Source organism: Meleagris gallopavo, chromosome 2 (genome assembly GCF_905368555.1).
Source record: "Meleagris gallopavo chromosome 2, MGAL_WU_HG_1.1, whole genome shotgun sequence".
NCBI classification, from domain to species: Eukaryota; Metazoa; Chordata; class Aves; order Galliformes; family Phasianidae; genus Meleagris; species Meleagris gallopavo.
Window position 1 is genome coordinate 108,875,648 of NC_139405.1, and position 26,610 is coordinate 108,902,257.

Here is a 26,610-nt window from a genome sequence, read left to right on the forward strand (position 1 = left end):
AACTTGCTGGCAGTGCACTTGATTCTGTCATCGCCATCATTGATAAAGATGTTAAAGAGCACCGGTCCCAGGACAGAGCCCTGGGGGAGCCACTCGTTACTGGCCTCCAACTGGACACAGAGCCATTGATGACCACCCTCTGTCTGCAGCCTTTCAATCAGTTTCTTATCTATCGAGTGCTCCACCCATCAACCACATCCCTCCAATTTGGAGATAAGGATGTGGTGAGGGACCATGTCAAAGGCCTTGCTCAAGTCCAGCTAAATGACATCGGTCGCCTTTCCCTTGTCCACCAATGCCATCACTCCATCCTAGAAGGCCACCAGGTTGGTCAAGCATGACCCTTCCCTGGTGAAGGGTTGTCTTGGATCACACGGCTGGCTGTCTCGGATCACACACTCATTCTTCATGTGATCAGGCATGTCATCCAGGATGATCTGTTCCATGATCTTCCCAGGCACAGAGGTGAGACTCACCGGCCTGTAGTTCCTCCTTGCTCCCTTTCATGTCAATGGCAGTGACGTGACCCTTCCTGCAGTCATCTGGGACCTCACCTGACAGCCACAACTTTTCAAACATGATGGAGAGCGGCTCAGCAACCACCTCAGCCAGCTCCTTCAGAGCCCTGGGATGCCGCCATCCGGCCCATAGACTTGTATGCATTCAGTCTCATCAGGCGGTCTCGGACCTGCTCTGTCCTCACAGCAGGGGAGGATTTACCGCCCCGGTCTCCACCTAGAGGTTTAGGGATGCAGTGCTCAGGGACGTGAGAAGTACTGGGATCCTGGCTGCCAGTGAAGACCGAGGCAAAGAAGTCACATTACAGAAAGAGTCACATTACAGGAATTCACTGCTGATTTACAACCAGCTGTAGGGAAGCTAGAAGCAATCTTTTACTTTCTGCTTTCAGTTTTGTAATTCAGGTGGTGTCATTTGTCACTAAGTGTACCACTGGTTCTCCTGTGAGCCATCCGATAGCACCGGTTCCTTGCTTTGCAAGAACAGAAACAACTACATAAAGCATAAGCACAAGTTATTGCCAGCCATTAAAATTTGGTAGGTCTCATTTTTAGAAACTTTGGCTTACTTAGCTTGTCTGTCTGTTGCTCAGCATCTAGATTAAGCTGATCACTGATTCCTTCTATAGAACAGTGGTGGAATGAATGAGGTCAGAAGATGGAGGAAATTCTGTAGATGGTCTTTATTACTGCAGCACTCAGTGACATGAGCTCCAGGTAGCCTTTGGGCAGCCCAGTAGTAGGCATTAAACTCATCCCAGGAAGCCAGACTTGCTCTGCAGTGATGCAGAGTGCTCAGTGCAGGAGGCTAAACACACACAGACGCTGGTTAGCACGGAGGCTGATGCTCAGACCACCTAGCTTTTACCCCAGGGAGAAACCACATCCCAGGGACAGCATCTATAGATAAAGTAAAAGAAAAAGAAGTAACAAATCAGAATGCTGAATCTATTGCAGAAATGGAATCTGCTCACACTGAAATCCAGAATGACAGAAATGAGCACCTCCAGCTTAAATTCTTTTAAAAATATCAAGCTGAAGACCAGCTTAGAAAGAATTTCTCACTCCTATTCTAGACACTCCATCATTTTTCCATAGTGCTGGAAGCTTCAAGAGATTCCTCACTCATCGGTTCCACAAGTAATTTCAATAACTAATAGTCCTGCTTAGAAACAAAGGAGAGTTTCAGCCAGAATTCTGCAGGAAGCTGATGGCTATCACTACAAGTTCAGTGCCTCCATCACTAAGATCCTTCAGTTCTATTTCTTCTCCATGAAGACACTCACACGGTCCAAGCAAGGAACATACAGACCGTTCTTCATGACCCAAACAAACTGGGTTGTCTTTGCTTGTTCTAGACAATCTTTTTCCAGCCACAGGAGAGACAAGAAAATGGAATAAAACAAATCAGAGTTCTTGGAAACAGCTGGACCTAAAACTGGTCCAGCAATACCAAAGCTTTGCAACTTGCAGTCCAAGAACTGCAAGCATCAGACCTGCCCCGTGGGCTCATAGAGGAAGCCTGTTGATGGTTTGCAGACATATTACAAGGAAATTCATTTTCCCTCCTGACTGTGCTACGTACTTGGAAAATAACAGCAAGCCAACCTTCTTGCAACGTTTTTAGTTTTTAGTCTCAGCTTTTACATCAAAGGGGTTAGCAGCATCTCATTAGTGAGGGACAAGAGGTTGCGTAGATGAGCTGAAAAATTCTGGAGTGCATATAGAGTTAGTTCACCTTCTGAAACACGTGCTTCCTCTTGGCTTCATGTTAACTGCTGATCTGTGCAGCCACAGCAGCATTCTACTTCAGATCTCATAAGGAGACAAAACAGAGGGAAGCACTGCAGGAGGCAGTGGCTTGGTGCTGGCCTTTGGCCATCAGGTACGATCTCACTGAGTCACCATGGCAGGGCCTGCAGCAACCCGTGTTGCTCAGCAGCACCTGGGCTGTGTGGCTGGGAGGGCCACAGACACTTCTCCACCAGGAAATGGAAAAAGAATACCAGATTCTTTTGCACCAGACACTCAATTTGTATGTTATAAACGACTTGTAGTTAAAAATAGCAGGTGTTATCAGCCAGCAGACATTTCTCACCCGCTGCAGGGCCTCAACAATCATCACTGATTTGGATGTTTCCAAGGCTTTCACAGTGGTCTTTGCGTTCCTTTTGTACCACTTTGCTCTCCAGCTCCATGGTTACGTTGGAATACCTGACAGCCTAAGAAATATTGACTTTACATTCACCACAGCTCCAAGGAAAACAGTTTTGTTTGCCTTTGGAGCCTGGCATCCTTTCAACGCCCTTGTTTACTCCAAAACGCTGTGCCTGCAGGAAGCCCAGCAGCCAGGCTGCAGTGGGGCTATGGGGACATCATGCAGGTATGGCCCCATCACACAGGGATGGGTATCAAGCCATCAGCAGCTTGAGGGGATGTGGGTGAAGGGCTCTGTGCTGTCTCTGGTCTCTGTGTACAGCCTGTCCTTCAGATTAAATGAGCACCAGCAGCTGAGTCTTAACTGCATCCTCCTGTGGGTGGAATTCTGATAAAAGCAGGACGGCATCCAAAGGGAGTTGGGAGGCAAATGGACAAGGCAAGGCTCTTTAGGTGGTGTGCAGCAATAGGACCAGGAGCAATGGTCTACAACTGGAATGTAAGAAGTTCTGTGCTAATGTGCAGGAGAACTTCTTTACAGTAAATGTGACGGAGCACGGGCACAGGCTGCCCAGAGAGGTGGGGGAGTCTCCTTCTACTGGAAATATTCAGGACCCATCTGGATGCCCACCTGTGTGACCTACTGTAGGGTACTGCTCTAACAGGGGGGTTGGTCTCAATCTGCCGAGGTCCCTTCCAACCCCTGCAATTCTGTGATCTGTGATTCTTCACAACGATAGAAGGTGCAATGAAATACCATCAATGACTGATTAAATAAGCAAACCAGCAAAACTGAGCTCTGTCAAATGAATAACTCTGAGAAACGAATGGAGAAATACAAAAAAAAAATGTTTCTCTTTCAATATTCAACTTAACATTGCTTAAGTTGCTTAACATAATGAAAGTGCCCTTTTTGGGAGGGTTGGAGTTTCATGATCCTTGAGGTCCCTTCCAACCCAAGCCATTCTATGATTCTGTGAATGCCTGAACTATTTGAGTGCAACACGTTGTCTCCACATGAACAAAAGGAGTTGCTTTCCCGTCACACCACTACCAACAGGAGTGCAGCTGCCCACCTAGAAGGTAGGTGTGCTTCCAAACCTCACCTCCGTCGTCCCCTAAACTCCTGACACAAACAAGTGCATCTCATGGCTTTTCTGCTCAGCTCTACCACAGCAGCAAATTGAGAGGGCATCAGGCAGGATTTCATACAGGTTGCTGCTCAGAGCTACAGCCTACGCAGATGAATGTGGGGTGAAATATAGTACAGAGAGGGATTAAGGTGATGAAATCTCTTGGCAGTTCCCAGTTTTACTTCTCTTAATGTAAGTATATACACAAATCCACGCCTTGTAGGCATACGCTGCCAAAGGAACCGGACCTGTACTGAGGAAGCAATGGGGGAAGAGGTGCCCCAGAACCACCGAGCTTTGGCACTGCGGGACGCTGTCAGTAGGCATGGGGGGTTGGGTTGGGCCTGGGGATCACGGAGGTCTTTTCCAAGCAGAAGGGCTCTATGCCATGTGATAACTGCTGCCAGCACGGCTCAGAAGCACAGAGATAGTACAGCAAGCTGGAAGTGTCAAAGTGGACACAGTGAGTACTGCAAACAGGTCTCAGAGCAGACAGGTAAGGGAAAAGATCCTTTCACCTCTGAGGCCCCACTGGTTGAGCAAGCCCATTGCCAAAGCAGGTTAGCAAGTTACCTTTGATGCCTAAAATCCTTGCATCTCGGAATAAATTTGTAACAAGACCTCAGTCCTCATTATACAAAACTAAATCATAACTGGATTAAAAACTACACGTTACCTTTTCCCATGACCTTTAATTCATTCACAATAAGTGCTTTGAAGCAAACACAGTAAAGTCATTGCCAGAGGACCTTCCCCTCTTGCACACAGCCATGTGGGTACCAGCAGCGCTGGAGCAACACGCACAGCACCCGGCTCTGTGCCTGACTGACCTTCATGTCTGCCATGGGGCCATCAGTTTCTCTCTATTTTGGATGAAATTGAAAACAGAGTTGTGATTTCAGGTCTGTTCTGCTAAAGGACACGTTTTCCTTCTTGCAAAGAGGTGATTTCATCGTTATTCAGCCACAGTAACAAGACAGGTTTTGCAGAACTGCTGATCCCTTCTAACAGAGAGGCAGACCTCACCCTGCTCCCTGCACAGAATTCATAGAAATCACTGAATCACCGAGGTTGGAAAAGACCCACAGGATCACCCAGTCCAACCATCCACCCATCACCAATAGTTCTCACCAAACCACGTCCCTCAACACAACGTCCAACCGTTCCTTGAACACCTCCAGGGTCGGTGACTCCACACCTCCCTGTCAGCCCATTCCAGTGCCTGACCACTCTTTCAGAGAAGCAGTATTTCCTAACGTCCAGCCTGAATCTGCCCTGGTGCAGCTTGGAGCCATTCCCTCTGGTCCTATCACTGTTACAGGAGAGAAGAGGCCGACCCCAGCTCACCACAACCTCCCTTCAGGTAGTTATAGAGAGCAATGAGGTCTCCCCTGAGCCTCCTCTTCTCCAGGTTGAACAATCCCAGCTCCTTCAGCCGCTCCTCACGCGCCCTGTGCTGCAGACCCGTCACCAGCTTTCCCGCCCTTCTTCCAACCCGCCCGCGACCTCCAACGCTCCCCGATCCTCCTCGCACCCCCCCATCCCCGCTCCCCACTCCCCACCACGCCCACTCAAACCGGAGCCAATCAGAGCCTCAGCCAGCGGGCGGCCCGGCCAATCGCAGCCCGCCGAGGCGGTGACGGGGCCCGCCCACCATCTCCCGCCGCGGCCGTCGGGGTCGTGAGGTGAGCGGCGGCGCTGCCGGGTGCGACAGGGGGAGCGCGAGGGAGCGCGGCCTGCAGCCGTCCTAAGGGCTGCGCGCACCGCTCGGCCGTTTGCTGCAGGTTAGGCGGGCGGCACTGCGGGCCTGGCGCTGGCGGGGGAGGACCGGGGGGTGAGAGCGAGGCTGTGCCCCAGAGGCTGCCCCCAGCTGTCAGAGGGAGCGCTGGGACACCGCTGGGACGCGGGGCCGGGGGTGCCGTGCGGGGCCGTCCCGCTGCGCAGCCTCCTGCTGTGAGCACGGCCTGTGTGAGGGGAGCGGGGCGGGACAGCACAGCAGAAGGGGGCCGAGCTGCTGCCTGCACCGGATGGGGAGAAGCGGGGGACGGCGGCGCAGCTCTTCCTTGAGTTCAGCCTGCTTTGAAGGCCGTCTCTTGCTCGTTTGTTTTGATGCTGTGCAGGTGGGAGCTTCTGAAGCCGGCTGGGAACTTGCTGTTGGCTGTTGTTCGGGGCTTGTTTACAGCAGGCTCTATGAGGAAGATGTGCGTAACATACGGCTCGTTGTGCTGGTTGCACTACGGCCCTTCTGAATTATGGCTCATCTTTTTAACTTCCTCAGGTGCATCGGATTAATTGCTGGCAGAGTCCTGAGCTTCGAGCATGAACGTGCTGGTAGTGCTGTTTGTGTCTGCCGTAGTCAGCAGCTGCAGTCGGTTGGGTAGCTCAGCCCCCAGGCTGCTCCTGGTGTCCTTTGATGGCTTCAGGGCTGATTACTTGGAAACCTATAACCTTCCTCACCTTCAGGAGCTCATTGAGGATGGCGTGCTTGTAAAGCAAGTTACAAATGCTTTCATCACCAAGACTTTCCCAAACCATTACAGCATAGTGACAGGTTTGTATGAGGAAAGCCATGGCATCGTGGCCAACGACATGTATGATCCAGACGCCAAGAAAAAGTTCTCGCAGTTCAATGATTCGGATCCCTTCTGGTGGAACGAAGCTGTCCCGATCTGGGTGACAAATCAACAGCAGAGAAATGGGACGAGTGCTGCTGCCATGTGGCCTGGTACTGACGTGAGGATTAACAACACGACCCCTCGCTTCTTCATGAAGTACAACTTTTCCGTGACGTTTGAGGAGAGAGTGGAGAAAATTGTGAAATGGTTGAACAGCTCTGATCCTGTCGTCAATTTTGCTACGCTGTACTGGGAAGAACCAGATGTGAGCGGGCACAAGTACGGACCAGCTGACACTGAGAACATGCGCCGAGCGTTAAAGCAAGTGGATCAACACATTGGTTTCCTTACCAGTAAACTGAAGGCATCGGGTTTGTGGGACAGTATCAATGTCATAATAACAAGTGATCACGGGATGGCCCAGTGCTCTCCAAAGAAGCTGATCGTCCTGGACAACTGTATTGGTCGTGGTAACTATACTCTGATCGACAGGAGTCCAGTTGCTGCAGTGCTGCCCAAGCACAGTATGTGGTAGTTTTTGAAGCCTTGTCATGCTGCTGTGGTTCGCTGTCTGTTTAGAAATTACTTTGTTTTGGCAATCAATGGGCCGAGGGGTTTCTTGTTAATGGTGGTCATGGTGCAGCTTATAGAGAACAGAGTGAGGCACTTAGTGTGCCTGCTCCCTTGTTGTTCGTGTATTCTGTCCAGTTGAGGTTTGCAAGGAGCATGAAATAAGCCCTCAGGGTTATTCAGAACGAAAAATGTCGTCGTCTGAAACCAGCCTGGATTGCTGTACAACTTTAATTTTTGTGAATGAAGCTTTAGCTTCTGTATCTGGAGGTAGTCAGTAACAGGTGTGACTCACGATGCAGCTGGTCTCAGCTTCCTCAAGTGTGGCCAGGCTGAAGCAATTACAGCAAACAAAACCATTTATAGATCAACAGAAGGCTTTATGCTCACTGCTTTGGATAAAATATTGACTACTATAGGATATGATTTGCTTTCTCTTGATTTCTCTGCTTGAACTTTGCACCTCACTCCCCCAGAAGCACAGGGTAAGCTGAATTGTAGATTCTCAGCCCCAGACACAAAACACCTGACTTCATGGGGAGCAAGCTGTGATGTCCACATTGGTGCATGTAGCATTTCATGAAGGATGTGGAACAATCACTGCTTTGTAAAAAGTAATTGTTTGGGGGAAAAAAAAATGGATCTCAGGTTTAATGACAGATAATTGCAGTAAAAAAGACCTCATTTCCAGTTGTTTCACATGCATTTTTTCTTGACAGATAAAAAATACGTGTACAACTTACTGAAACGGTGTGATGATCGTCACATGAAAGTGTATCTCAAAGAAGAAATCCCAGACAGGTTTCATTATCGCCATAATAAGAGAATTCAGCCCATAATCCTGATTGCAGATGAAGGCTGGACAATTGTGCAGAATGAGGCCCCCTCAAAGCGTAAGTGGGATTTCCCCATCTGAGCTCATGTGACTCACGCTGGTAGAGGGTTTTGCTTTGATCCCAGCAACCCATGGGCTGCTCCTGGTTTAGCAAGTGGAGTCTGTGCTCCTTTGGGAACATCTCTGACAGCATTTCAGAGTGTTCTCAGCTGGAACCTGGGGGGTTCCAACTGCAAGGGAAGAAAGGGTTTAGGTTGGATTTCAGGAAACATTTTTAACAGAAAGGGTTGTTGAGCACTGCAATGGGCTGCCAGGGAGGTGGTTGAGTCACCATCCCTGGCTGTGTTTAAAAGCGTTTGGATGTGGTGCTCAGGGCCGTGATGTAGCGGAGGGCTGTTAGAGTTGGGGTAGGATGGCTGGGCTGTGGTTGGACTCCAGGATCTTTAAGGTCTTTTCCTACCTGAGCTGTTCTATGGTTCCATGATTCATTCTATTGCCTGAAACACTTGGCCTCACTCAGCTTTATAGCCTGAGATGCACCTCTAGGTTTCCCTTGTGTTTCCCTTGTATTTTAGTATTTCACAACTGTGTTGTTTAAATGTTTATATATAAAATATACATGTGGGGGAGGGGGAAAGAAATTAGAGTGGCTGGCTGGGCTGGCTGCTGCCAGGACAGGGCGCTGTGCAGTGCAGCTCCTGCTGCCACCCCGCTGCCTGTGCCCGGAGTTTGCACAAAGGTACTGCTTGTGACGGAGGCATGTTTGTATTCCACTTCCCCCCAACATCTGCCACTCGTCTTCCCACTGACATTTAAGGTGTTGAAGTGTTTTCCAATAGAGCTCTCTTCTGTTTTTGAGCTCAGATTCAATTTCACGTACCTAAAAATAGCTGATAAATATATAGAGACAAATAACAGCACTGCATCAGTGCTCACTTCATTGAAGTGAATCTCTTTTCAAAACAATTTTGCTAGCTATTGCTTCCTAGAAGCAGGAAGGGGAGGTATTGGCCTGCCTGGCTGTTTGTTGCCCTCCCTTAGTGGCAGCAGCAGCTCTGTGCCTAGCACTGTTAGCACACACCTGCACTCCTGCTTCCTTAAAGCTCCACTGGAACATCTCTGTTCAAAACAAGTAAATAGCAGAAGGAAAAAGTCTGATCAAGAAACGTAGGAGTACATTAAAACAAGTTACTGCACTGTATCTTGTTTATAACTCTGCGGTAACTAATGTAGTGGTGGAAAATGTTAAAAGGAGTACTGAACATTTCCTGCAATGGTGAGTGTGGTGTAAAGCAGTAGGAGCCTGACATTTCAGGTGGAAAGCTTTTAATGAAGGAGATGACCCACGGAACTGTTACTAAGAAATGAGCCACGAACTGAGGTGCAGTCACTCATATCCTGTGCTGAGCGTGCTGTGAGATTTTTGGTACCTGGAACAGGTTCTGCAGGTGTCATTATTGGGAAGTTGGACCGTGGCTGTGGATACTTTACCAAAAGTCACAGTGTTTCTTACAAATCTACCAGATGCCCAAGTACCAGAGACCTTGCAGCCACAAGGCTTTGCTAGATGTTTGGATCTTTATCCCCAGGCTGTTTCTTCTTGTGGTATGTAGGGGTTTGTTTTGGTATCCCTTCACCTGATAAGCATTTTTTTTTTGTATGCCTTCACCTAATCTGATAAGCAGGATCAGATAATATACCTGAACTGAAAGCCATCAGTGGGAAGGTGCCTGTCTTTCAGGAAGTGCCTGCTATGCAAAGGGGAGGCTCTTTCCAAAATCTAAGAAATGCAAACTTGTGTTCCAGCTGTGAACTTGTGGAGTGGTAACACCCTTTTCAGCTTTGGCAGGAATGGGAGGGGGATCAAAGGTTATTATTGGAGTAGGGGAAGGAACCTTGGTATGGGAAAAGATTGCTGGGGGGTCTGGAAGAGAGAAGCTCTGGGTTTCTGGGATCAGTGTGTGATCCAGGTGCTGCCCTTAGAATCCCAGACTGGCCTGGGTTGCAAAGGCCCACAGCGCTCACCCAGTCCCAACCCCCTGCTGTGTGCAGGTCGCCAACCAGCAGCCCAGGCTGCCCAGAGCCACATCCAGCCTGGCCTTGAATGCCTGCAGGGATGGGGCATCCACAGCCTCCTTGGGCAACCTGTTCCACTGCCTCACCACCCTCTGGGGGAAAAACTTCCTCGTAGTGTTTGCCTCAGCCCTTGGTTAATGTGCAGGGGGGGATGAAGGGGGAGGGGAATACTTGGCACGCAGACGGAAGCTGCAATGTTACGTCTTGAATTTGTGTTTCTCCAGTAGGTGACCACGGTTATGACAACACTCTCCCAAGCATGCATCCATTCCTGGCTGCCCGTGGGCCTGCTTTTCGTCGGGGTTACCGGCAGAGCATGATAAACAACGTCGACATTTACCCGATGATGTGCCACATCCTGGGGCTGACACCGCAGCCACACAACGGCACTCTCAGCCACACCAAGTGCCTGCTGGCTGACCAGTGGTGCATTCACCTCCCAGAGGCTATTGGGATAGTGATTGGGGGGCTGCTGGTATTGACTACCTTCACCTGCATTGTAATAATCATCACAAAGAACAGAGTAGCTTCTCCGCGTCCGTTTTCCCGGCTTCAGTTACAATCTGATGATGATGACCCTTTAATTGGATAGCGTGTGCTGAGCTGAGCCTGGCTTGCAGAAGTGATTTCAGCGAGCACGTTTGATCTTGCACTGCAGGGCATTCTTTGATGCACTTTAACTGTATCTGTGTAAAATACTGTACAGCCCAAGCCTGCTAACTTCTGTGTGTGTGCGTTACCTGATTTGTAGTCCTGTGAAAAGATGTTCAGAAATCCTCAACGGGTCATTTTCTGCTGGAGGAAGTGCTTAAGAAAATAAAGATGTTTAATTTTTCACTCGAGTCGTTGAATGCTTTTAAAATTAAATTCCAGAGCTTCTGCTTCTGAACCCTATGAGAGGTGTTCTCAGGTGCAGACTGCTGAATGTGTGCCTGCAACAGAGGTGTGTGCTGCCCTACCTACCAGCTGGCACTGACCATCAAGCAAAGACTCCAAGCTTTTATTTTAAACTGGCAATTTAAAGGGAAAGGTTAAACTTCAGAGATGAGATGATGATCTTTGTCTGCAGCGTCTGACTGGCACAGGTTCCAAGCTGTGGTGAAGACCAGTGCCAGTGGTTTTCTCCTTTTTAACGGTAAGGTCCAGCAAGTTCCCATACACAAGAATGAGTTTGATTTAGAAAGCCCTTGTGGTACCTCCTCTTAGTGAGGAAAGAGTGTGAGGTTAAACTGTTAATACAAACCTCGAAATAGAACTGTGGTCACTGAGTCCTTATTCTGTGTTTGACAGTTTGAAGAACCAATGAAATGAGAGAGCTGAAGGACATGGTAGCGTGCAATGTGGCTTCTTGTTCAAGAGCTAAAACTGACTGAATTTGGTTTAGCTGCAGACTGCCTCTTAGCACCTGAGCACGTGGACCTTGCAGATGCGAAGTTCCTCGTATACAGCAGGAGATCAGGTTGGCATGGAACTGGCAGGCATGGCGAGGCTGAACCGTGCCAGCCCCACTCTCACCAGCTGTTGGTACAGGTGAGGAAATGAGGCCTTGGCCCATTGCTCCAGGTCACACCTTTGGAAGGGAATTGCTACAGCTCCTCGTAAACCCTTATTTCCTCCTCCCTCTATCACTGAGATTAACTTGCTTTACAGGGAAAGCTCCAAGTACTAAACAAGGAACAAAGTATTCTAATTGCATCGCTGATTATTTTCCATTCCAAACAAAGTACAGCATGCAAGAGCATTAAGCATTCTTTCTAGAGCAGGTCCTTGCTGCTGTGCAGCCATGAAAACGGTGAGCATCCCCTTCCACGTGTCCTTCCCGATTAGCCAAAGCTTACTTTATCTGCTCCACCTATTGGAATAAATCTCAAAACCCCAAGGTGAAGAATGTAGGTGTTTGGGTGGGTTTTTTTCCCCAAATTGCTGAGAATGCACCGTAACTTTAAGGCAAATAACTGCACAATATCACAGCAATCACAACTCTCTAGGAACAGAACGAGGCTCCCCCATGTGTGGGCATTTATAAAAGCTGAGTGCTGTCAGAAAGCCAACCTTCCTCCAGTAACACAGCACTTGCAAACGAGCAGTACTGGGTAAAGCAACAGCTGTCCCCACCAACTTCAGAGAATCCCAGACTGGCCTGGGTTGCAAAGGCCCACAGCGCTCATCCAGTCCCAACCCCCTGCTGTGTGCAGGTCGCCAACCAGCAGCCCAGGCTGCCCAGAGCCACATCCAGCCTGGCCTTGAATGCCTGCAGGGATGGGGCATCCACAGCCTCCTTGGGCAACCTGTTCCACTGCCTCACCACCCTCTGCATGAAAAACTTCCTCCTCACATCCAACCTAAACCTCCCCTATCTCAGCTTAAAACCATTCCCCTTGTCCTATCACCACCCACCCTCACAAACAGCCGTTCCCCCTCCTGTTTATCCGTTCCCTCCAAGCACTGAAGGCCACACTGAGGTCTCCCTGCAGCCTTCTCTTCCCCAAGCCAAACAAGCCCGGTTCCCTCAACCTTTCCTCACAGCAGAGCTGCTCCAATCCCCCAGGTTCTGTTATCACTCTTCTTCATTCTCTCAGGAAGTGCTCATCAGTGAGCTGCATCTCTTCAGGCCTCGTGGACGTGGTCACCACACACAACGACCTTACCTCGCTAAGTTCAGCTGTTTGAGACAGTAGGAGCAGTTCTCCTTCCCTTAGTAATGCAGGGTGTTTCCTATTCCATCAAGGAGAACATTATCATATCCATCTCCATAAATAAAATATACAATTACTTATCTAACTCCCCATATTTGGCTTCACAGTTTGTTTTGTTGCTGTTTCTTCAGTAGCACTGGTTGAGGTTGGGATAGAAAGCACTGTGCAGGGTCCCTGACTCGGAAGATAAAGCAAAGCACTGTGATGATGGAACATTGCTGAAAACGATCGGACTCAGCGCACACAGTTTCCCATCCCTTACCAGGCACAGTAAGGCTGGCTGAATGTTACGGCTGTTTGTGATGTCATCTGTCAGGATCACATCCTTGTTACAGACATTCATGTGGGGATGAGCACTGCAGCTTCAGACACCTCCTTCAAGCAAACAAGCAAAAAAGCCATCTGAAGGTACTATGGATAAGTTTACCAAAATCACCTCTACTGTAAATACAGCCCTGAGAGAAAGAGAAGCACAGAATGCATTTCTGTAAGCACACTGCTAGTTTCTTCCTTCACAGTGCCAAAGGGAGACGTCACACTGTGTCCTGGCATCTCTGAAAGCCTGAGCGAACACTTTCTGAGTGAACCCGACTCTTTATCTTCCAGGAAGCAGCTAAATATTTCACCTCATTTGAATCCCAATTTTCATCTTCGGGTGGTGAGTTTATCTAGCTCAGAACTAGCTGGCTCACTGCTATGCTCCATTTATCATCATAGTGCAGAGTCCTGCTGCCTAGGGCTGAGCAGAAGCAGCTCCTGTTAACCCTTCAGCAGCCGCAGTCAGCCCACACGTCAGGAGGAGCTGTGCTGAGGCTGAGATGCTGGGCTGGCAGCAGGTGGCAGCCATCCACAGGGACAGGCGGGATGGGAGGTGCAGGTGGCACTTCACACCTTGCCTTGTCACCAGCTCTGCACATGCAATCATGGAACAGCACCACTCGCTCCTTGGACTCTTAGGGTATTCTTTTCCCTTCCCTCATCATCTGCTGTGCAACTAAGACTGCCCCAGAAGCAAGCAGCTTCCACCCCCAGACTCCCACGTGCTTATCTCTGGCCTCTGAGCTTTGCTTTCCAGCAGAAGTCTGTGTAACAACAAGCCGGAAAGCCAGCGAGCAGAAAGGAGGAGCCAGGACATGCAGCCGGGAGCATGAAAACCAGTTGGGAACCTGTATGTTCGGGCACGTTTCTTCCTCCCTGACAGTGAAGCACAGGAATCCTGCAGGAAAACAGAGAATAGCAGCATGTTTCTGACCTCAAACTGACAACTAAAGAGAATCGCTAAACTTGGACAGGACAAAATGAGTTACTGTTGTAAAAAGGCGCAGGGTCAATGTGCCTGGGCCTCTTCAGAGCTGAGCAAGGCACGAAGCTTACTGCTTTGCAGGGCAGTCCTGGCTGGCGCTGCAGGAGGAAGCAACGTGAGCTGTACTCCAAGCTAATGTGTGCTTACTGTCATGTGTAATAGCTATCTGAACTCCAGGAAAACAAGCTCAGAGAATCGGGTTACGCGTCAGTTCTCCTTCCTGATGCTGAAGTTTCCTTTTACAGCAGCTCCTTCAGCTGGTAATGAGAGCGTCTGGGCCAGCACTGCTGTCTGTGCTCGTTGGGAGGGGCTGACAGAGAGAGCTGCCCCGTCCCTGGAGGTGTTCAAGGCCAGGTTGGATGGGGCCCTGGGCTGCTGTGAAATGTGGAGGTTGGTGGCCCTGCATGGCACAGAGGGATGGAGCTTCGTGATCCTTCAGGTCCCTTCCAACCCAAGGCTTTCTGTGATTCTGTGTGATTACCAGTAGCTACCGCAGTCCCTACGGATTGCAGCTCCCCATCTGGCTTCAGGTTCCTGAGTCACAAATCTAATTCTATCTACGGCTCAAGCATGCTGATAGAAGGCAAGATCTGTGACAGCCAGTAGCTATCCCTGCAGAACGCTGCTCAGCCCTGATAACACCTTCAGATCACCTCACTGCTCGTAAGCACTGAAGGACACGGGGCAGTACTGCTCAACAAGACACAGATTTGTTCACTGTCCATTTTAGCAATGTAACTCAGGCTCCTGACAGAGCCAGCAGCAGGAACACAGCACAGCTCCAGCCAGCACCCCTGTTAAGGCTGATGGCATCGCTGCTGCTATGACAGATTCCATTCAGGAATGAAGTCTGTGCAGTTCTAATGCCCAAGGATTTTCTTCTGAGGATTTCAGTGCTACAGCTTTCAGCAGAACAGCCATGCAGGACAGTCAAGGACTTTGCACAGCTCTCTGCTCACATCCTGATGAAGCCCAATGAGCCTTTCAGAGGATGACAGTGACATCCTATGATCACTGGAGGTTATGATGTTTACCACATTCCACTGCTTCATTTTCTTCTGCTCTGATATCAGACATCCCAGCTTGTGATCCATAGCATGAACTGCTGTCCCATAAGGGGACTTTCTGGGTCCAGGACATGGCTCATCTTACCAGGCTGTTCCCAACAGATTCATTGTATGCCATATCACATGTAGGAAGGACTCCAGTATTTTCAGATGCATTCCAGGCCACACAGCTGCTCTGGTTTTCTGTCCTTCTCTCTGGTTTGTTACCCACGGTGGGATGGCTTCTTCCCAGAACTTGGAATTACTGAATGGAGCTGTGGATGTTGTTCAAAGCTTCATTCACAGCAGGATCACACACCTCACTGGCAACTGTACCGTGGCTTTCTGCACAGAGACCCATTGCACCATACAGCAATGAGGAAATCCTTTGTCATGAACACATCAGTGATTGTGGCATAATGAAAATTCAGAGTCAAGACTGTAGTTGTAATCCCATTGAAATCCATCAGAAGAGATCATCAACACCTTGGGAAGATCCTGCCTGCAGAGAGGAATCACAGAATGACCTGGGTTGGAAGGGACCTCAAGGATCACGAAGCTCCAACCCCCCTGTGCCATGCAGGGCCACCAACCTCCACATTTCACAGCAGCCCAGGCTGCCCAGGGCCCCATCCAACCTGGCCTTGAACACCTCCAGGGATGGACGGGGATCCACAGCCTCTCTGGGCAGCTGTTCCAGCACCTCACCACTCTCACAGCAAACAACTTCCCCCTCACATCCAACTGAAATCTGCCCTCTCTCAACTCCAACCCATTTCCCCTTGTCCTGCTGTTATCTCCCCTTTCCAAGAGCTGACTCCCCTCCTGTTACGGGCTCCCTGGGGGCTGGAAGCAGTAGCACATGGCATCACATGGCCAGGGCTCTGCAGGAGCAGCTCAGGGCTGTGCTGGGGCAGCCTGGCATCTGCAGAGGAAAGCTGGGTTTGATTGCATTCACCTGCCTGACAAAGTCACAAGGATGAGCAGCTGAACTATTCCTCACGTGCTGCTCCTGCTCGCCCTTCACACGCAGGAACGAGGCCATTCAGACGCTGAGCTCTGTAACACCCTGCCCTCCTTCCTCCGCTTCCAGTGGCTCCCAACACGCAGCCCTGCTGCTGACCCCGCACACCTCACACAGAGCAGCGTGCAGCCGGGCCCTGCAGCCAAGCACTGCAGCTCCAGGTGGGCGGCGGAGCTCTGCGTGGGGAACTGCGGCTGCTCACAGCTGTGTGTGGGACCGTCATGATGTGGTGCTCAGGGCCGTGATGTAGCGGAGGGCTGTTAGAGTTGGGGTAGGGTGGCTGGGCTGTGGTTGGACTCCACGATCTTTAAGGTCTGTTCCTACCTGAGCTGTTCTACGGTTCTATGATTCTATCACCCGTCCAACACCACAGCACACGTGTGCAGGAGCAGCAGCGCGGATACAGACAGCAAACCGAGTGGCAGATCTGTCTGTGGGATGCACAGAGCTGGACGTGGGGCGTCTGCTCCTTAGCTGGAAACCAGCATCCGTCCCAGCGCCGCGAGCAGAGGCTTTGAGCGTTCAGCGCCGCGATGAATCGCCGGAAGCCGTGCCGGGCAGCGCAGCACTGGCGGGCCTGCTCCGAAAGTAACGCCTCCTATCTTCTGACGTCGGCCCACGGCGCCAGAAGCGGATGTTGGTGGGACGGGACGGCACGGGCCGAACCTCCGCACCGCCATTCCGCTTCGCGCCGCCGCCGTCGGACCGCCGTGACCCCGCCGTGACCCGCTGACTTTGCGGCGGCCCCGCCCCCTCCGCTCTCAGTGGACAGCGGCGCTGTCAATCAAAACTGGGTGCCGGGGGGGAGCGCCCCCTGCCGGCACTGGGAGCAGCGCAGGCGCCGCGAAACCCCTCGGGGTGGGGGGGGATCCGTGCGGCCTGCGGGGGGCTGCGAGCCCGGCCACACAGTGTGAGGTGCTGAGCTCACCCAGACAGTGTAAGCTTCTGAGCCCGGCTGCACAGTGTGAGGTTCTGAGCCCGGCCATACAGCGAGGTTCTGTGTGCAGGGACCTGACCCCAGGAGCTGCAGGGAGCCATGCAGTCAGGGGGGCTGGAGAAGCCCTCTGAGACGCCCAGCCCACCCCTGTGCCCTCTGACTGCATCCCGCAGTGCCACATCTCCGCGGTTCTGCGACACCTCTGAGGACGGTGACCCCATCACTGCCCTGAAAGGGGTGAGAAGAAAACCCAGCTGTAACATCCCAGCTGTACCGTGTGTGTGGGTTGGGCCTCCCCAGCACAGCGTGGCCGTGCCATTAGGGGCAGTCTGCGGGCACACTGCCACCTGGGCTGGTGGGAGCTCCAGTGAGGATCACACACGGGATGAAGAATTGCTAATTCCACCCACATGTTTAATGCTGTAATAGTTTCACTGAAGTACAGCGCTGATGTGAGATTCGTACAAATCATGTGGTTGAAAATAGCACTCATTTGTAATGCGTGCAGATTTGTCACACCTGGGGAACGGGAGCCGTGCGCGGGGCACTCAGCACTGCAGGACCCAGCACTGAGCAGAGCCTCACGGCCTCAGCTCTATGGACGCATTCCTTTCAGCTGAGAACAGCTGCGTGGATCCCAGAAGATGCACTAAATCAAGAACAGCCCCATTTTGGTGGGGTCTGCTTGTTTGCTTGTTCTCCTCGCAAGCACACTGCGGTGCTGCTTTAGGGGCAGCCGTCTGACAGCACACTGAGCAGTGCAGCCGTGGTGCATGTCCCAAAGCTCAGGACGAGGCCCTGTGGCTGCAGGGCAGGGCAGCAGGAGCGCAGTGCCAGGCCGTGCCGTACCGGAGGGATGCTGCAATGCCTGGCAGCAGGGAGCTGCACAGCACCCCCAGCACAAAGCTGGTCTGTTTGCCTGCACCCAGTGTGTGCTGCACCCGTACACATACACACAGTAACGCCCTCAAACAGAAGCCCTGGGGCCCACGCGGCTCCTGCTACAAAGCTGTAAACCTGCAGGCTGGGCACACGGCAGGAAAACCCTCGCAGTGCAGAGCTGATGTGCGCCACAAGATGGAACACGGGACTCTGACACTGCAAACACACTGCTTCCAGTGCTTGGGAGGCACAGCACCAATTACTGCAAGGCGCCGTCAACAGCTGCTTTCCATCTGTCACAATGCACAGAACCTCGTCCCGGACATTTCCTCTGCTGCTTCCCACCACGCCGGCACACACAGAACACAAAAACCATCGTCTGCCATATTTATTTTTTTTTTAAACTAAGCTCTGAATTATACAAGTGTAAAAGTGGTTAATTAGCCCATAGCTTTTTCACACTCCTATAAAATATGACTAAATAGAATATCTCCAAAGTATGTACAGTATGATGGCAAAGCTCTCGCGCTCCGTCCCGGCGCTGTGCTCGGCCCTGCAGCTCAGCAGCGCTGTGCACAGAACAAACAGTCGTTTGGCAGAAGGTCCTTTCCTGCTGCTGGGGACACCAGGACAAAAACACCTTCCATCTGCGCCACGTGTGAGCCGGTAAGTGTTAGGACTGGTCTGCGATGCCATAAAGCACTTTACAGTGGCTGTGTCTGTACTCTCATTACAGGAAGGGATGCTCTTGCTGTGTTTTCTTGCTGAAAATAATCATGGAACCACAGACTGGCCTGGCTGCAAAGGCCCACAGCGCTCATCCAGTCCCAACCCCCTGCTGTGTGCAGGTCGCCACCAGCAGCCCAGGCTGCCCAGAGCTGGATGTGTATGCAGGTGTGTACGCCTACACTGACAAGAGGGGGACTGCTTTAGCCTAAGTACAAAAATCAAGGCCACAGAAATTCTCCCTTCTTTTGACTTGAAGAAAAGCAGACTGCAAGATGCTGTTTCCCCCCTTGCTGTAGCAGTGCTGGCAACAGCGTGCAGCTCGCAGTGCTCCCAGGCAGCAGAGGGCCCCAGCACACCGCACACAGACTCAGGCTGTGCCACAGAGCAGCAGCAGCTCCTACAGATTCCCTTCTTTGTAATTAACGCTGCCCTGCCGGCATTGCCTGACACCCGCACAACTGATCCCCGATGACCAGGTGGAAGTGGGACAGATGCTGAGCACACTTACGTCAGGCTTGGAACTGCGTTTCTCCTTCCAGGTTTTAATGAACAGAACTGTGTTCGTTCACAACCAGATCTCTCCCAGCTTTGGGTACGTGGATGTCATGCCTAAATTCAGCCTCCGACATTTTTAGATGTAAAAAGCTGAATTATCAGCTCTGGGCAGATCCCTGATCACTGACTGATTGCTGAGGACGTAGGCATGCCTTAGTCTCAGCAGGGATGGAATTGTTTTCTTCAGAGTGCCAGACACGACGCTGTGTTTTGGTTCTAGGAGATGCTGGCAACACCCCGACGATCGCAGCTGCTGCTAACGGTGCTGCACAGAGCTGAGGCTGTCCACAGCAAAGAGCCCAAAGAGCAGGGAGGGAACAGAGTGAGGACAGCTGACTTATGGTGGCCACAGGGTATTCCATCCCACATGACACCAGTGGAAGGAGTCTGGAAGAGGGTGGGACACTGCTGGGGGCGAGCTGGGCATCGCTGGGGGTGGTGAGCAACTCCTGGTGCACCAGCTGCTACATACACTCATACACACATACGTAACTGCTTGCCTTTGCCCTGTCTCAGGAAATAGCTTTATCTCAGCCCACAGGTTGTGCTTGGTTTGTTTTCCCCATTCTCTCCCATCCCACAGGAGAGGGAACGAGCGAATGAGCGCGTGGTGCTGAGCCATGGTGGGGCAAACCACGAGAGGCCACGAATCCCTTCCGTACAGCACTGCCAACAAACCTTCAGCAAACCTCCCTGCTCGTGTTGGTACTGAACCTGAGGAGGTCCGAAATCTGTACGTTCTCATAACAGAGTTGTTCCTCCTGAAATGTCACAGGTGGCCTCTGGTGGTACGTTCAATAGGAACAGCAGATTGGAGTCCCAGGGCAGCAAGTAACATTTATTTCAATCAACTCTAAATGAATAATTGGAGTGACGCCTCTGAGGAGTCACTTGAAGACAGCTTTACTCTGACATGAAGACACGAACGTCCCATCTTCGCTCAGGCTGTGCTGCATTCAGCGTGCCTCTCTGAGTGCCACACACACGATGATGTCCACAGAGTACTGACAGTCACCACGTTAGAGATACAGACTACGATAAGCACTAATTTCAACAGGAACATCGAGGAGCTGTGGTGGTCGGAGGATGAAGTGGATGAGGATGGCGAATCCGTCCTTCTGAAGACGCCCTCTCCATCCAGCCAGGCTGGCACCTCCTGCTGCGGCCGACAGCACGACCTGCCCTTCTGCACTGCACAGCCCTCAGCACGGGGCTGAGCCACCTGAGCGCAGCCTGCAGGCTCTCTGCTAACTCCGGGTGGAATGGAGCCCTCCCTTGGAAAGCTGAACGTTTGGCGGTGCGAGAAGAAGCCTGATTGCGCAGCCTAAGCTGGCTTTTCAGATCCTGGAATGAGCTTCCAAGACCCGTACGCTTATTTTGAAGGATTTTAGATCATGGGATCTCACTGCGCCGTTCTGTAGTCGTTTTGGGGAGTACAGCTGCAGCTCATTAGCTCAAAAATCCCACTGTATCTTACACATATGCTCGATTTTCTGCAGTATTAATTCCAGTGGAACTACTCGTGTGCATAAATTAAGCGCATGCTTAAGTATATGCAAAATCTGAGCTCAAATGGCTAGAAAATATCTTCTCGACATGACAAATACACATGAAAAAAGCCATCATGGGAGGAGTAGCAGACAGGGAGCCCAGCATCTGCCTGCTGTCAGCCATGGTGACACACAGAACAGTTTCTGTAACCCAGGATACACTGCAAGTGAAAGAAACATGCGGGACAGAGTGAAAAAAGGGAACTCGGTTGCATGCAGTCTAATTTCAAGTGTGTCGTTATGGTCCTGTTTTCTTTGGCCTAAAAAAAATAAAGTAAGAAAAAACCCAACAAAAGGACACCAACATCTCCTCACCTCCACAAACCAAACTGCATACAGCTCAAGGAGGGCTTTAAAGGGGGAAAAGGAGGTGAAAAGAACTGGATCTTAGGGATGTAATCAGTGAGATTCAGGCCCAACACACGGCCAGGAAAGCATTCAGCCTCCATCACTGCTGGCACTTACAGCAGTGACACAGAGCAACGAGCAGACAGGCTCCTCAAACTCAGAGAGAAGTACCACTCCTACCTTTATGGAAGACAGAACGACAGTCCTTCCTGCTCCTCACACAGCTGGCTGACAGGCACGGAACGCTTCAGCAGCTGCTGCCTCTCCCCTCAGCCCACCCATCTCCACGAGGGCCCAGCTCACAGTGCTGCTGAAGAGGGCATTTTCCTGTTGTTTCCTAAAAAGCCTGCAGGAATGGCATTCCTTCCAGAAAATTCCAGCGGGGTGACAAGGCCACCAAGCTGCGAGGAGATTAAAAGCAACGCACGGCCTTCCCCTTAAAGACAAGGAGGAAAGGAAAAGACTGAGGTCTGCAGGGAACCGAGGGCAGAGAAAGAGGCTCCTCGATGAAGGGCACAGCAAGGGTTCTGGGCGTTTGCATCTCAAGCCTATCAGCCTAATCACCCACCGTGAAGGATCTCTCTGGTGGTGTTTCAGCATGCAAATTACAGCTGTGCAAAACCTCAGCCTGAAACCTTCCCTGCTTCAGCCTTGCTTCGTCCTTCCCAGCAAATCTATCAGTTGGTGTGTGATATGGTTACATATTACAAAGATCTTTTTTTTCTTCCTAGCCCTTTTGTTACATAGGCTTGATTACCGCACGGGGATTTCAATGAGCTTATTGTCCTGGTACTCAAAAGGCAATGTCTGCCTTCGAAAATAAAAAGAAGAAAAGAAAAAGAAAGCAAACAAAAAACCCAAGAGCTGTGCTGGAGGAGAGAAGGGCTGCTGCTGCCGGGAGGCTCAGTTAGATACAGGAGGCGGAAGGCCAGGGCGCCGAGTTTGAATGATTTTTGGCTTTGGAGAATTCTTTGGGTCCTCATCTTCTTCCATGTCACTGTCACAGACGTGCACTACCACGCTGGGGGTGGATTCTGTTCCTGCATGTAGCTCGTATTTCTCTCCTGGAAGCAGAGAAAAATAGTTAGATGGGAGGAAAACGGCCTGAATAGCAGTGCTGGCACTTCTGGGTGTCCACATTATGGTAGGGCAATGTGCACGTGCTGCTCCTACCTACAGTGAGAGATCCGTGCGGGCAGATTGCAGCCACCATCACTGCAGGTTGTGGGGATCTGCCCTGGGCACTGCCTGAAGGGCATCATAAAGGCTGGCAACAGTAAGACCAGTGCAGCAGAAAGGAGCCTAGGGGAAAGCAGTCAAGGGTGGTGGTGATAGGACAAGGGGAATGGTCTTAAAGTGAGATGGGGAGGTTTAGGTTGGATCTGAGGAGGAAGTTTTTCATGCAGAGGGTGGTGAGGCAGTGGAACAGGTTGCCCAAGGAGGCTGTGGATGCCCCATCCCTGCAGGCATTCAAGGCCAGGCTGGATGTGGCTCTGGGCAGCCTGGGCTGCTGGTTGGCGACCTGCACACAGCAGGGGGTTGGGACTGGATGAGCGCTGTGGGCCTTTGCAACCCAGGCCAGTCTGGGATTCTATGATTCTATAATGGTGTTTTGAACCAGCACAAGTGACCAACAGCACTAGAGAGAAATGCATGGAGAAGAGAAGGAACACAGAAGTTCATGGTTGAAAAGAGGGTCTAGAATTGAACCTCGACCACCGGGCTGAAGGTGTAAGTAAACTTCTGGGTGGGGTTTTTTTCTTTCAAAGGCCCCATTTGAGATCCATTGGGCTCTGCAGCATGCCAGCTGCAGGCAGAAACATCATACAGTTCTGTACAGGGATCTCCATACATTAAAAATAAAGCACCGCATATCAGTTCCAGATGGAATTTCTAATTCGATGCTCTTTATGTGGGGCTCTAACAAATTCTGTCTCCAGAGGTAAGGTTACACTCTACACATGCTTACCAGCAGGCTAAATGCTCAAGCAGTACATTTCAAACTACCTACATTCCTACTCCAAGTCTCCAGCTGGTGAGGAAGATGCAAATGTCTTAGGAAGAAATGCATTCAGTGAGGTTATCTACACAAGTACACAAGCAAGCAAAGGAAAGTTAGGATCAGACGTAGGGCTTTCAGCCCTGCATTTGTTCAGCTGCCACTACATGTGTTGGATTGTACACAACATGTAAGGAACTGGTTATTATCTTACAAGGACTTAATTAAAGACTATAAAGAAAAAAGAAGTCCCAAGAGTGAGACTTGTGACCGGATGAATTGGTCTTTTAAAAAGGTCAGGTATCTATTAGCAACACTAAAAACTAGCAGCCATTCCAGGTAATGCACTACTATACCTTTTACATTGGACTGTGTGTCATCTCTCTCATCTCCGAGACCCACAAGCTGCCTTTACATTCAGACAGGATTAACAATGACCACACATACACCTCACAGCTGGATCATCTTCCTAACGCTGCTCTAAAGCAGGGGGACCTCATCTCTGGAGGTTTTCAAGACAAGGGGAGACGTGGCTCAGAGGGACACAGTGCAGATGGGCGGGGGTTGGACTGGATGATGGAGATGATCCTGAGCAGATACACAGGCTGGAGGAGCGGTCCTTGAGAGCAGCCCTGCAGAGAAGGACCTGGGGGTCCTGATGGATGAAAAACTGAACATCAGTCAGCAGTGTGCTCTTGCTCTCGGAAAACAAATGGCATTCTGGGCTCTGTCAGCAGAGGGGTGGCCAGCAGGGACAGGGAGGTGATTGTCCCTCTCTACTCTGCCCTTGTGAGGCCCCATCTGCAGCACTGTGTCCAGGTCTGGAGCCCACAGTACAGGAAAGACAGGGAGCTGTTGGAGAGGGTCCAGAGGAGCCACAAAGATGATCAGAGGGCTTGTAGCCTTCCAGTACCTACAGGGAGCCTACAGACAGCAGGGGAGTCAACTCTTGGAAAGGGGAGATAACAGCAGGACAAGGGAAATGGTTGGAAGTTGAGAGAGGGCAGATTTCAGTTGGATGTCAGGGGGAAGTTGTTTGCTGTGAGAGCGGTGAGGTGCTGGAACAGCTGCCCAGAGAGGCTGTGGATCCCCGTCCATCCCTGGAGGTGTTCAAGGCCAGGTTGGATGGGGCCCTGGGCAGCCTGGGCTGCTGTGAGATGTGGAGGTTGGTGGCCCTGCATGGCACAGGGGGGTTGGAGCTTCGTCATCCTTGAGGTCTCTTCCAACCCAAACCATTCTGTGATTCCGTGATTTGTGATTTGAGTGGTCTTCTCCCACCTTCATCATTCTGTGACTCCAAAGCCACTGCACTCTGCATGCCAAATACTCTAAGAAGAAGGTGAGGTCCCACTATCAATAGCTGACCTGCATTTGGGTGCAGTAGCTCCTAAACACCTGCATACCTAAATGCAGCACAACTGGCTGTGCTCAGTGTTGTACATTAGAAGAGAGATAGCAGTCCCTACCTCGAAGCACCCATAGCTTGCTTGTGTTCCCAATTTGGACTTGTATTTATTCCCAGCTTAGTGGCAGAGCAGTTCCTGTTAGGAGGGTGGTGTGGGTTTGGTCCTGCACTGGCACACACACAGTTCTGGGTCTGTCATCACATGCTATTTGTGCTGAAGAGTTCTCAGTCCAAGTAAGACTTGGCTGGCTTGGGACTAGAGGACATGCTGCATTTTTGCCTAAAAAACAGAAGGCAACTACCAAATAATGGCTACAAGTCTGACATCTTGCTGTGAGAAGTATTTCACTGCTGTGATACCATTAATGTTGACATTTAACTGCTCTATTTTTGGCAGCCTTTCCTCTGAATCCAAATTGAGCAAAGCGTTACAGGTCTTGCTGATAGGCTAAAATATAAAAAGAGAAATAGCTCGGTTGTGCTGCGCTGAGAAATTATATGGTTTTTCTCTGCCTATTTTCCCTGTGGGCTCCAGCTAATTTCTCAGCTCTGGGCTGACGTCAATGCTGCCAACCTGCACTGAAGGCCACATTGGTCACTGTCAGCTCCCAGCAGCTCTGCAGGGCTGTGCACACACAGCACCGGGCCTCTCCTACACCAATACCACCAAGGAAATCAGATTCACTGCCCTCTTCAAAGGTGATCATCCCAGTTGAAATGCCACATTCTTTTACTGCTCAGACCCTTCCCTGAAGGGCTCTTTGCACTAAAAAGGAACAGTGGAAATAAGCACAGACACGAGGAAAAATATTCAGATGCCTCTGGCACAAGTGACTGCAACAGCAATTAATGTCACTTTGCAAATCAAAATGTGATGCGCTCATAAATTGGGTTTTAAGGCATACAGTTATTTCTGAGCATAAATGAGGTGCACACTCAGTTCTGTACTCACAGTTATTCGTGCCTGCAGAACTGTGGCTCAAAATGCAGAAAACCTTTCTATGGTTGAGCTGGGAACAGGACAGGAGCAAAAGGGACTCGTATGGAGCTGTCCCTTGTTGTAAATCTAAGTGTTGGTTGCAGAAAAACCCTCAGGCAATGAATACAAAACACAAATTCAATAGATACGGCCAGGTTATCCCGTTGGTTGTGATTATTTCTTTAACACCACCTCCTGGATTAAAAACTTACCTAAATCCACAGCAGTTAAGTTGGAATGCCTGAATCACTGCAGTCATCTCAGCCTTATGAGACACGGGCTTTCTCAGCTAAGGGCAGCAAGATGGGTCAAGCAAGAGTGACCTTGCTCTGATGATGCATCTCTCATCTAATGGGGCTCTTTTGTCCAGCAAAGAGAACGTTCAGATGCTTAATTAATAATGAAGAAAAGGTAATGATGTCGTGCAGCTAACTCATCCCTGATTCTGCCACGCAGTCAGAGGTTAATGGGTTCAGAGCTGTGCTCTCCACGTTCAATGTCATTAGCATCAATAAAATACCCTCCACGTGTAGTCCTCCCATCCGTGTGCTGCACAAACAGCACGGGGTGGGCAGCAGGGAAGTGATGCCCCATGGCATGTGAGCCTTCCCCAGGGAGGAGGAGCTGCTCTCTGGAGTGTCACTGATGGCACAGAACAGCCCGTCCCTCTGCTGGCAGAGAGAGTGCTTTCTGCATGGTCAGTGCAGCAGCTCTCATGTACACAGCCCCGGGCAAGGGGAGCGAAGGGCAGCAGGAGCCACAGAACGGAGCACAGAGGATGGGCAGAGCTGGAAAATATTCTGTATCACCCATCTGCCTGCCCCTCCACCTCCTCCGAATCCCAACTGGAAGCTATAGGAAGTGTTCTGCCTGGAAATACCTGGGGTGGGTGGTGTGCAGGTCCCCCTGAGGCAGTTCTGGGCAAGGCTTCCTGCTCTTCTCTGCTGCTCCTCTGAAGCAAAGAGGGCAGAGCAGTGCAGGAGCTGTCACCTGTAACCCTTCAGAGCACACACAGAGGAGCCTTCATCATCTGGCTGTGTATTTTGTGTTGTTTGCTTGAGGGCATTCAGGAGGGGCAGAGCCTGCTGGGATACCAATGGAGATGGGGAATGTGGAGAGAACCAAAGCTGGTACCAGCTTGTCTCTAAGGGCTAATGGAGACAGTGCCTGGCCTGCACTGGCTTTCAGATGGGGACTGAGACTTTGAGGATGAGTGCTTACAGAAGGCAGAATGATACGAGGAGCACAGGGAG

The 26,610-nt window shown here is 50.8% G+C and overlaps 2 protein-coding genes, 2 long non-coding RNA genes and 1 pseudogene across 6 annotated transcripts in view; 1 reads left to right on the forward strand and 4 right to left on the reverse strand.

Moving 5' to 3' along the window:
- Window positions 1-1,186: 1,186 nt before the first annotated feature.
- On the reverse strand, window positions 1,187-5,335 carry LOC146545138 (uncharacterized). The gene is made up of 2 exons (XR_014881717.1): window positions 2,617-5,335; window positions 1,187-1,418 (listed from the first exon to the last, which is right to left on the reverse strand). It is a non-coding gene; the product is annotated as an uncharacterized LOC146545138 (long non-coding RNA).
- A 101-nt stretch (window positions 5,336-5,436) lies between these two features.
- On the forward strand, window positions 5,437-10,741 carry LOC100549970 (ectonucleotide pyrophosphatase/phosphodiesterase 4). 2 transcript variants are annotated; one of them, XM_085218385.1, is made up of 4 exons: window positions 5,437-5,592; window positions 6,087-6,947; window positions 7,713-7,886; window positions 10,129-10,741. In XM_085218385.1, exons 2-4 carry the CDS (start codon window positions 6,128-6,130, stop codon window positions 10,494-10,496), a joined length of 1,362 nt encoding a protein of 453 aa, XP_085074511.1. In that variant the 5' UTR covers window positions 5,437-5,592; window positions 6,087-6,127; the 3' UTR covers window positions 10,497-10,741. The 2 variants fall into 2 exon arrangements, with proteins under 2 accessions (XP_085074511.1, XP_085074512.1); XM_085218386.1 differs by having other exon boundaries at window positions 5,470-5,493.
- A 2,262-nt stretch (window positions 10,742-13,003) lies between these two features.
- Window positions 13,004-15,994, reverse strand: LOC146545139 (ectonucleotide pyrophosphatase/phosphodiesterase family member 5 pseudogene; annotated as a pseudogene).
- On the reverse strand, window positions 13,004-16,728 carry LOC104910042 (uncharacterized). The gene is made up of 2 exons (XR_014881719.1): window positions 16,298-16,728; window positions 13,004-13,816 (listed from the first exon to the last, which is right to left on the reverse strand). It is a non-coding gene; the product is annotated as an uncharacterized LOC104910042 (long non-coding RNA).
- A 1,439-nt stretch (window positions 16,729-18,167) lies between these two features.
- Window positions 18,168-26,610, reverse strand: part of RCAN2 (regulator of calcineurin 2) — a 79,381-nt gene continuing 70,938 nt past the window's right edge. For both annotated transcript variants that reach the window (XM_085218398.1, XM_085218399.1), the window contains one exon: window positions 18,168-22,038. In XM_085218398.1, coding sequence (XP_085074524.1) covers window positions 21,878-22,038 — 161 coding nt within the window. In that variant the 3' untranslated portion in view covers window positions 18,168-21,877. The remainder of the gene's footprint in view (window positions 22,039-26,610) is intronic.

Bases quoted from the DNA above. Each gene is read 5' to 3' on its own strand.
- LOC100549970 (XM_085218385.1), top strand. From the start codon at position 6,128: ATGAACGTGCTGGTAGTGCTGTTTGTGTCTGCCGTAGTCAGCAGCTGC. The intron at 6,948-7,712 runs GTATGTGGTAGT...TTTTCTTGACAG, and splicing joins TGCAGTGCTGCCCAAGCACA to ATAAAAAATACGTGTACAAC. The intron at 7,887-10,128 runs GTAAGTGGGATT...GTGTTTCTCCAG, and splicing joins GAATGAGGCCCCCTCAAAGC to TAGGTGACCACGGTTATGAC.